The 11,185-nt window shown below is 43.0% G+C and overlaps 1 protein-coding gene across 2 annotated transcripts; it reads left to right on the top strand.

The window, feature by feature from the left end:
* Positions 1-5,646: 5,646 nt before the first annotated feature.
* LOC147637786 (pentatricopeptide repeat-containing protein At3g03580-like) lies at positions 5,647-10,063 on the top strand. 2 transcript variants are annotated; one of them, XM_086799625.1, is made up of 3 exons: positions 5,647-6,131; positions 6,212-6,300; positions 6,409-10,063. In XM_086799625.1, the coding sequence occupies exons 1-3, from the start codon at positions 5,852-5,854 to the stop codon at positions 9,583-9,585; spliced, it is 3,546 nt and encodes a 1,181-aa protein (XP_086655751.1). In that variant the 5' UTR covers positions 5,647-5,851; the 3' UTR covers positions 9,586-10,063. The 2 variants fall into 2 exon arrangements, with proteins under 2 accessions (XP_086655751.1, XP_086655752.1); XM_086799626.1 differs by lacking the exon at positions 5,647-6,131 and having other exon boundaries at positions 6,213-6,300; positions 6,404-10,063.
* Positions 10,064-11,185: the final 1,122 nt, after the last annotated feature.

Below are 11,185 nucleotides of genomic sequence, written 5' to 3'. Positions count from 1 at the left end.
GACGCAGATACAACCAACATAGATCTGTCCTTCTTGAACTAAGGAAGGTGGAGAAACATATGCATTGCGCGTTTCCAAAGTTGCCATTCTTGCGTGTAGTCCGGTCTACATGCGAGAATTTTGGCATTAATATGCGTTGGCAAGCCTCTGCCGCCATGTTTGTAAGAGGCGGTGGAAGACTGGCTTGTCGAGTTTTTTTAGGATAGCTATGTCCTTGCCGTGCATGCACACAGAATCACTGTGATGCTGAAAGACATGAACTCGCTTCGTTTTGTTAGACATATATTAATTTAGTCCGAGGCACTTAGGCCTAGATTAATATATGTCTAACACGTTTGCTCAGGTTTTGATATGATCGTACGCTGGAGCCCGCCCTACTTAGTGACAAGAGAATGAAGAGAATTTTGGAAATCCCTCCTTTGACGAAGAAAGTTAAGATCACAGAAGTGACAGAGGCTAGTCATTCACGTGACACATGTTGGGATAAAGGGCAGTGCCCAGTGCAGTGCCCGTGCCGCTCGCCCTTAAGGGCTGGGCTATACATGCATTATATACCTATCTAAAAGATTATTAAGGTACTCTTTAGTACCACCAAATAATGTGTCCTCTCTCTCAACCTGCATCAACAATAGCTTCACTCCATTGATCCTTGCTCAACAAAGTGGTATTAGAGCGCGGGACTCGGGAGCTGGAGCTTGGCATTGTGAAGCTGGAACTTGGCAACAGGAAGAACAAGTCTATTTGAAGCTGGAACTTGGCAACAAGAAGAACAAGTCTATTTGAAACTTCACAAGTTGTGGGCAGCAATAGCTCATACTTCTTGGAGCTTTTCTCTCCCTATCTTACCTGCAACCTATGAAAGCTTGTTTAGGATTTGTGTGGGCCTTCTTTGGCCACCTCTGGTGCGTTCCTGGAGCCCCCCCATCTTCAACACACGCAGCACGACCTAGGACAACATCACGCTATTTGCACCTATTGCTGTAGGCATCTGAACAGCAACATCTAATCATTGGCAGCATCATACTCCATCAAGAAGCATCATTGGCATCATGTTTGGGCTCCCGACACTGCACCAAATGTTTGGCATTAAGCATTGAGGTGTTACATCTTCATTGGAGCTGCTGAATATTCAGTACAGTGGCTGAAGTACATTATTCACAGGTCTAAAATTACAGGGCAGCACATACCTATGTGGTTGATGCTTATGTGATGGTCTTTTGGATGTATTTTGATGCTGGATGTCTCGCGGATCATGTGGCATTGTCTTGAGGCCATTTGGAGCTAATCTTGGCAAAGATTTGGCTCAGTTTATGTGTGGCTGGAATACACTGATTACAGCCTGCAATTTTACAGGGATTTGTTAGCTGTAATGAATAGGGCTGAATGCCATTTTGAGGATTTATGCATTATGTCCTGGTTCCAAACTTGATCTCGAGCATTCTAAATCATGTATTGATGCTAGACCTTGATGTCACATACCTGGAAATGACATTGGGAATGTCTTGTGCTTGTTTTGGGGGATTGAAATCTTTCTTTTGACTGTCATAAAATTGCAAGTCACAGGGACAAATCTGAGAGAGTTTTACTTGAACTCTATGCTTCCCAATTGAGTCGGTTCACATTGTTTTGGTAGTGGATCACCCGCATACACTCTGGGCAGTGATTGGACATGCTTTATATGTCATCTTTGGGCTGAAATGCATCAGTTTTGCAGACATTTTGAAGTTGTAAACAGTTGACAGCAGCCAGGTCTTGTCTGCAGAGACAGGTCATACATGGAACTGTCAAATGCTTGTTGGATATACACTGATGTATGTAACTGAGTCCATATGCCATTGATATGCTGGGATATGATCAGTAAACTGAACTGAATCAAAGACTTTGGAATCTCTTGCTGATTGAAATTTACAGCTCTTCTTGGTCACTTGTCTTGACATTTTTTGGCTTACATCTGTGTCATTTTGGGTTGCAACTATGGTTGGTAGCAGTGATAGCAGCAATCTACTGCACATCAAGGAGCTTGAAGGGGCACATAACTTTGCAATTTGGAAGCTAGGATACTTTCAGGACAACCATGAGCAACTTGAATGCTATGCTGTTGTACTCTGATGTAGAGAGTTCTCTGCTCATGGAAGAAATGAATCAGCAGAACAATGCATCTAGTAAGTCTTCTAGTGCTTTGCATACTAGAGGCAGATTACAGCAGAAAGGGAAATTTGATAGCAAGGGACGTAGTAAATCTCGTGTGGTAAGGATGTTGAATGCATCACTATGTCAAGAAGGGTCACTTCAAACGTGACTGCTATAGATGGAAGAAAGACAAAGGAAAGGGCAAGAAGACGGATGACAGCAAGGAAGAGCAGAAAGAGAGTCAGCCTGCTAAGAAGAGCAGTGTAAAGATCGAAGAAGTGAATGTAGTCAGCCACCATGAGAGCGACAGTGGGAGTGATGTACTCTTTGTCTCTTCTTGCTTCAGTGCACATGCCTTGATTGCAGATATGGATGATGACATGCACACTTGGATTTTAGATTCAGGTGCCTCTTTTCATGTCACCCCTCATCGTGAGTGGTTTTCAGACTACACTGTGGGGGGGCAGACATGGTGTTGTCCATTTGGGGGGGACAATTATGCATGTGACATTGCAAGCATTGGCAGTGTGCAGCTGCAGTTTCAGCATGGATCTGTCTTCACTCTTCAGCATGTAAGGCATGTACCACAACTCAAGAAGAGCTTGATTAGTACTGGGCAGCTAGATGATGATGGTTTGCATGGCATTGGTCTACGCTGTTCTTGGCTGAGTTTGTCCAGCATTAACCACATTTTTTAGAGGACACTCCGCTACTTTGATGAGGTCCATTACAATGATAACACTGCATGGGTCCCCTTCTCATAGTCGAGTTTATGTCTTTTCCCTTCCATTGTCCGTGGTTTGAAACACTGGTATTGGCGTGCTATTTTGTAAGACATAATACTCTGGTGTAATCTCAGTTGGTTCCTCGTAATAGTTGTTATTAACTTCTAGTTCGCATATAGCTTCCCACTCTTCCAAGGATTCTTCAATCAACACTTGGTTGATCTTGGCTTGTGGTGGTAGAACAGGTGGCAGTAATGGCGACATGTCCTACATCCTGAACATTCCTCTTGGTAAGTAGGATGCATTCAGCTGCCTTGCAACCACATTGGGTTGCATTGGTGGTGCTGGTAAAGCTAGAGGCACTCTGGGTGCTGGCAATTGTGCTAAAGGTTGGATCCTCGGGTATCTACACATGGCAATATTGTGCTTCCCTAGTCTCTGACAGCAGTGAGCACAATAAAGTAACTGCCTTGGTCTTAGGTGAGGGCATTCAGTGCTCATATGATTTTGTCTACAGATTGAGCACCAACTCTCTCTGGGGGTAGAGATGAGCATTTCTTGATGCTTCTCTCCATCCCTGACTTTTAACTTTTTCGAAATGGCAGTGGGTGGTGAGCTCCTCAACTATCATGTTGCCAACTTTCTTGTTCTTGGATCCCACGTCCTGATCACTAGAGGCCCATGATGCTGCTACCACCGAAGTTGCCTTAACATCTTCTGGTTGTTTGGCAACTTAAGCATGTTATCTTCATATTCGATAGAGCTAACTTACCGCACTCATCTAGGGTAGTCGGTCAAAGCTAACACCAGATAATCATGCATCTTATGATCTCGGACTCCTCTCCGAAAGCAAGGCAATAACTGATCATCAATTAGCCTTTCCCTCACTTTGCATCTTGAGTTCATGTACTTGAGTTCACTTTGCATCTTGAGTTCAGGTACATAATCCTGAGTTCAGGTACTTGAGTTCACTTTGCATCTTGAGTTCAGGTACATAATCCTGAGTTCACTTTGCATCTTGAGTTCAGGTACTTGAGTTCACTTTGCATCTTGAGTTCACTTTGCATCTTGAGTTCAGGTACATAATCCTGCATGGATTCATTTTCTTTTAGTCAGGAGATAGCCTAACCCCAAGTAATGTTCCTTCCATTAGTTTTTATACAAAAAGATAGGGCTATCTCCCACCCTAACCCTAATCCACCAAAGGCCACACTTGGGAACCAGCTAACCCTAACCCTAATCCACCAAAGCCCAAACTTGGGCACCACCAAACAAGTGATTTTCCTTCGATTAGTTTTTATAAAGATACCCTACACGTGGCTCTTGGCATCATTAGTAATTTGCTCTTGCTTAATCTTATTTAACATCATTTTAACCATGCTTTAGATTTAGTGAGTTGATTAACATTCTATTAAGCATTGTTTATACTTGATTAGCTATGAATTAGGGCCATCTCCTTGGATCTAAACTAAGAACTTCATTAACTATGGGTGGATGTTCACATTTTGGCTAGCTAAAGCTTTAGAAAAAATGTTGCAACCCTCAACATAAAGAAACAAATTTCATGCATAAAACATGGAATAAGAGTGTTGATATAGCATAGGGAGAAAGTAAGGGTCTTACAACTTGTAAGATCATTAAATCCTTCAAATTTCAGGGCACTTCTTGATCCAAATAATCAAAAGTTTTGTGAATCTGGCACTTTACACCCCTCCTTTCTCCAATCATGCTTTTGGGCTTTGTTTTTGTTATCCTTGTAGATTTTTTGATAGTTCTCTTCCTAGGAATTAATCTTGCTAGAGTGAATTGGGCCCTTTAGGCCCCTTCTTTCTCCAAGTATGCTTTTGCCCTCTTTAGGGCTTTGCTTTTGTTATTACGATTGTAACTTGTAGAGTTTTTGATAGTTGTCTTCCTAAGAATTAAATCTAGCCAAAGTGTATTTTTAAAAATGAAGTATATGTTATAAGAAAGAAGATAACATGTGAAAAGTTATCATAGATGTGTTTACAAAAATAGCTCAAAGAAAGTTTCATCCAAATTGTCAGGGGATTCCTATGAAGAAAACAATGAAGGTCAAAGTGAAATGGAAGATTTGTTGCCTTTCTAAAGAAACATGAAGTCTAGGCTTAATTAACATAGGTGCCTTGGTAAACAAACTAGAAGCCAAATGGGAAGTGAGAATAGTTCACAACCTAAAAGATGCATGGGTAAACCTTTTACTCCACTAGACTTGCCTAATGTTTCTATTAGACCTTTAAAAATGACATTGACTGTAGAACCACCATCAACAAAAACATTCTTTACATGCAAACCATTACATACCACATCAACTCGAGGAGAATAGATCTCCACTTCTACCTCCACTAGCTAAGGCTTAGAAAGGCCTTCCTCAATTATTGATGTTAGATGCCAATTTTAACACACATTGTAGGGGATGAGGAGCATTTGAAGAGCCTAGGAATCCTTAAAGCACAAACTCAAGTGGGTATGACTAAAAGGAAGGATGAGTGCTACTCATCAAGACTCAATATGGATCTCAACCTGCATCTCAAGTATAAATTTTGACATGGGCATATGTTCTAAATAAGGGAGGTCTATAGGTGTGGGGAGAATTGAACTTGGGCATGGAAGTCATGGGATACAATTATAGAGAAATATAGTCTCAAAAACATTGATAGAGTCATTGTGAGGCAAAGGATATAGAGGTAGACTAGAGGGTTAGGATAGCTATTTAGCAAAGTAAAGGAATTCACAAGGAATGGAGGGGGGGACAATGGACATGCTTGGCAGTGACATCAGAGGAGGGGCGAGAAGGATGGGCAGACATGAGAGGAGGATGGCCATGGTGGGTGCATATTTTAACCATAGTCATCCCTGATATTTATACAGGGAAGACAAAATGGCTTGAAAAAAAACAAAGAACAAAAAACAAAAATATATAGATATATAAGCTGCTCCTCCTTATGGTCGGATGTCTCTGATACCTGTAGTACAACATGCAGCAGCAGCAGCAGCCAGTAGGCCTGCATAAGCATTGCTCTTACCATGAAAGCAACAGAAATAGCAGCACTACATCACGAGCAAGAGAGTCGATGATGATGAAGCCGGTGGCGCAGCCATGGCCCTTTGGGATGAGCCAGGCGAGACCCCCGGGACGTAGCCACGCCATCGCCCCCACTTCTTCTGCACAGCTCCCCCTTGCCGAGCCGAAAACCGCCGTCCACCCTCACAGACTTGAGCTTTTGAACCTCTCTGTCCATGTCCATCACCAGCAAGGTATACAGAGTTTCATACTTTCTCTGTATCTCCTACTTTGCATTCTCTGTTCATTGAGTGCCTTCATTGTCTTTACACAGACAGAGAGCCCATGAAGTTGCTTGAAGAAGGGTCACGGCAGGACTGCACCGCTATCCCCCGTCCATTTTCTGATATTGGAATGAACCTAGTAAGTGGTAATGGAGCTTTTTTTTGTTTTGTTTAACATAAGGTGCCCCGACCTTTTATGCTGGTGTAGGACTTGCCAGCCTGACATGCCCTAGTTGATTTAGAACAGATAATCCCATCAGAGTTTGGGCACGTTTGCCTTGATCAGTCGCTGCGGACAAATGGATGGCTTAGCACAGGTCAGATTAGAGGCGTTCTTGAGGTAAGAGATCCTGAGAAGCCCAGAAGCATGGGTATGACTAACAGCAAATCCTGTATTAAGCAAGAAAAGCAGAAAAGCAGAGAGATAACCGGAAATGAGCAAGGGAAGGGGATTAACTGGCATAAATCATGCGATGAAGCTGGAAACCAAGAACAGGGAATCAATGGGGGCAACCCTTATGATCATGAAGAGCAAGGGAAGTGGTTTAGATGGCATAAATCATGCGATGAAGCTGGAAACCAAGAACAGGGAATCAATGGGGAAAACCCTTATGATGCACCGAAAAAACAAGAGCAGGCATGCTCAATTCAGGAATTACTAGATCAGGGGGACACCCCCTTGCAGGCATGCCATTCTACCCTTCAACTGGATGCACAGCCAGAAGACAAGTGTGATTGGGTGATGCTGAGTATGAAAGATGCCCTCCGTGCTTTGGATCAGAGGGTCAAAGGACCTTCCGTTACTGACTTTCTTCACATTGTGCAGAACTGTAGGAAAGAAAAGAATGTAGCTCTTGCCAAGCACGTGCATGCACACATTTGCAATAATGGATTGGAAACTGATGTAGCTGTCAGTAACCACGTTGTGCCCATGTTTGTGGACTGTGGATGTGTGCACATTGCCCAGCAGGTTTTCAACAGGATGGGTTATCGGAATGAACATTCATGGTCCTCTCTTCTTTTAGGCTATTCACTAAATGGGCATCTCCCGCATGCCCTGAATCTGTATCACGACATGCAAAACGATAATGTACATCCTACCAGTTACACGCTCGTGGGCCTACTGAAAGCTTGTGCTAGGCTTAACGATGTAGAAAGAGGACGTCAAATACATGCTGAGATCAGACAGAAGGGATTTGGTGGAGATGTACTGGTCGGCAATACTTTGGTTGGCATGTATGCGAAATGTGGTTCTCTCTCTGAGGCCCTGGAAGCCTTTGAAAAACTGCCAGTTCAGGATGTGGTTTCTTGGACTACACTCATTGCAGGATATACAGAGCAGGAGCTTGGTAAGAAAGCATTGGATTGTTTTGATAGAATGCAGCTAGAGGGGATTTCTGCAAATGCTGTCACGATTGCTTGCGCCTTGAAAGCTTGTGGCAGCATTGGAGCCATAGACAAGGCACGAGAAATACATACAGAAGCTATGAAAAAAGGATTTGAAAGTGATCTTACAGTTTCTAATAGTGTGGTCAGCATGTATGCTAAGTGTGGCTCCCTTAGTGAAGCACATGAAGTGTTTGACAAGCTACAAGTTCGAGATGTTGTCTCGTGGAATGCATTAATTGTAGGATATGCTGAACACGGACCCATTCAAGAAGCACTTGAATGTTTCAAACAAATGCAGCTTGAGGAGGTTGCTCCAGATGCTGTTACATTTGCTTGTGCCTTGAAAGCTTGTGGCAGCACAGGTGTTGTAGAGAAAGGCCAGGAAATCCATGTAAGGAGTGCACAAGTGGGAATCGAGGAAGATCTTTCTGTGGGTAATAGTTTGATTGGCATGTATGCTAAGTGTGGCTCACTTTCTGAGGCAAGAGGAGTATTTGACAAGCTGCAGTTTCGTGATGTTGTGTCGTGGACTGCATTGATTGCAGGATATGCTGAACATGGACTGGGTGAGGAAGCACTGAAAGGCTTTGAACAGATGAAAGTAGATGGCATTTTCCCAAATACTGTCACATTTTCTTGTGCCTTAAAAGCCTGTGGAGTTATAGGTGCCATAGACAAGGGGCAGGAACTACACGTGGAGGTCACACAAAAAGGACTTCATCTAGATCTTACAGTTGGCAACACTCTAGTCGGCATGTATGCTAACTGTGGCTTATTTTCAGAGGCAGTGAAAGTCTTTGAGAAGCTCCCAGCTCGAAATGTTGTGTCATGGACTGCATTGATTGGAGGATATGTTGAATATGGATCTGGTCTTGATGCATTGGAGTATTTTGACCAAATGCATCTGGAGGGGGTCTCTTCTAATGCTGTTACATTTTCTTGCATTTTGAAAGCTTGTGGCAGTATGGGGGCTATAGATAAAGGCCGTGAAATACATAAATTGATTGCATGGGATGGATTTGAAAGAGATTCTTCTGTGGGCAATGGTCTGATCAACATGTATGCTAAATGCGGCTCACTTTTAGAGGCATGTGAAGCATTTGACAGGATGCTTGTTCATGATGTTGTGGCTTGGAGCTCAATAATCAAAGCCTATGCAATGAATCATGAGGGCAATATGGCTGTCCAGTGTTTTGAGGACATGCAACAGCAGGGTGTCATGCCGGATACTGTTACATTGACCTGTGTTCTAACTGCATGTAGCCATGCAGGCCTGATATTCAAAGGTCAGGAGTATTTTAAAATGATGAGGGAGGAATATGGTGTTGCACCCACAAGAGAACACTATAGTTGCATGGTGGATCTACTTGCAAGATCGGGACATTTGTATGAGGCAGAGAAGATGCTTGAAATGCTGGCTCCTCCTTCTGAAGATGCATGGGCAGCTCTTCTCAGTGCGTGCAAAACCCACGGGGAAGTAGAGCTAGGATTGCGATGCTTTCAGCAGCTTGTCCTGATAGATCCAGAAGATGCTGCTTGGTATGTGCTCATGGCAGACATTTTTGCAGGGGCAGGGAGGCGCGAAGATGCATACATGATTGAGAAGTTGAGGAAACATGCAAAGGCAAAGAAGAAACCTGCAAGTGCTTGGATAGAGGTCAACAAAAAGATGCATGAGTTTGTGGTTGGTAAGGACCAGAGCAAGGCCGTTCTAGCCATGTTGAAAAATCTGACTTCACGCATGAAGCAGGAAGGACATGTGCCAAATGTAGATCTGGTTGTGAGGCCCATTGCCGATGATGAAAAGGAAGCAGCATTATGTGAACATGCGGAGAAATTGGCAATAGCTTTTGGGCTTCTCAATACACCACAAGGAACCACACTGCGATTGTCGAAAAATTTGAGGATGTGCAATGACTGTCACAATGCAACTAAGATCATTTCCAAGCTTGAACGACGGGAGATAATCCTGCGAGATGACTGCTGCATACATCATTTCAAAGACGGTTCTTGTGTTTGTGGAGATATGTTCTGATTTTATTTGTTGATGTTGACATGCAAGAAGCATTAAAGAAATACTTGCATTGCATGGAAATCAGCTTCAAGGAAGCATAGTTGATGGTATTAAAAGCCTAATGATGGTTAGCACAGGTGATTCTTTTTTTTTTTTCAACTGGCCTTTGGTACAAGATCCTCCCATAGTTACCAAATTTCACCATTCGAAGACGGCAGGCGCCCAAAGGTGCTTATTTATCCACCCGTAGGTGATGCCGCCGAGGAAAGCACCAAGGTGGGTTTTGAACCCAGGACCACTTGGTCCAAGGCAAACATCTTCTCCACTTGAGCTATCACCTCATTGGCACAGGTGATTCTTTTTGGTTACAGTGATGTGAAGAATAGTACTGATTGTGCTGGGCATATCCTTTCTCTTCCTATACTTAAAAAGGGTGTGCATTGCATCCTCTGTATTTGCCATATTTTAAGTATCAATAATGTGTATTGGTGGGCATAACCTGTCATGTGAGTTATTTGAGTCAAAAGATATATCGTCTGTACAATATCAACTCTTTACTTAAATGCATGTTTTGCACTGGTACCTGTCATGAATTTCATATGTCCAATCACATATCACACGGTAATACATTAGTGTCACATCATCAACATATATCTCCTTGCACCATGGCCGTGATTCTCAGACTAGGACTACACGTACCACTGAGCCCGATCACTCTTGGAGCACTATGTTGAGACTGGAGGAGCCTGCATGTCTCACATCACCATCAGTACATGTGCCATAATCCTAAGAGCCCCTTTCTATACCTATCCAAAAAGCATGAATATTCCAGGTATCGGTGTCAGAAGCCATGTGTGTCTAGTACTAGCACACATACTTAGCCACAGGCACTACCTTGCCCATATCAATCCGAAGTTGCTCGCTTCCTTGTCCATTGCACCAATTATGCCAGGAGCACACTACAAGAGAGGGTTTCTAGCAAATCCTAGCATTAATCATATGGAATGCACACAAGGGTAGATGAACACCATGGATCCTTGAGCAATTAGCTTTAAGAGAAGATTGCGGACTTATATACTATACTTGGGCCCCATTTCACATTACACTTATTCGTGGCCTTTTACACTTGCCCATGGCCTTTGGCCCATACGATTATGTACAAGACATGTGTAACCGCGTTACAGACCATCCCTTTCCAAATGGGTTTCGTCCTTGAAACCATGAAAAATTAGCGCATGAAATGGAATGTAACTCCAATAACTATGTAGACCATTTTTAGCATATAATGGCCTTGATGTACATGGCCTTGATGTACATGGCTCCAAATCTGTCCATGAGAACATCATGCCTTCTATACACCAAACAACTGGATAATATGCTCTCAAATCATCCCTAAGAATGATGCCCAATGTCAAGCAACTAAATAGCTTCCATTTGGTACCACTATCACTTTGACTAAGTACTCAACCATAGTACGATTGTGAAGCACTCTTTCTCGTTTGCCCATTATGCTCTTTGGCACATATTCAATCTTTGCTTCTTCATCCATAGGTGGTAGCTCATTAATAACTTGTACTCTGTTCAACATAAGTCTTCGAATGGGACACATAACATACGTCAT

Source organism: Cibotium barometz, chromosome 6, assembly GCF_041138505.1.
Source record: "Cibotium barometz isolate CiBa-2024 chromosome 6, ASM4113850v1, whole genome shotgun sequence".
In the NCBI taxonomy this organism is placed as follows: Eukaryota; Viridiplantae; Streptophyta; class Polypodiopsida; order Cyatheales; family Cibotiaceae; genus Cibotium; species Cibotium barometz.
The sequence above is the reverse complement of the archived record's forward strand: the minus strand, read 5'-3'. Positions and strand labels throughout refer to the sequence as shown.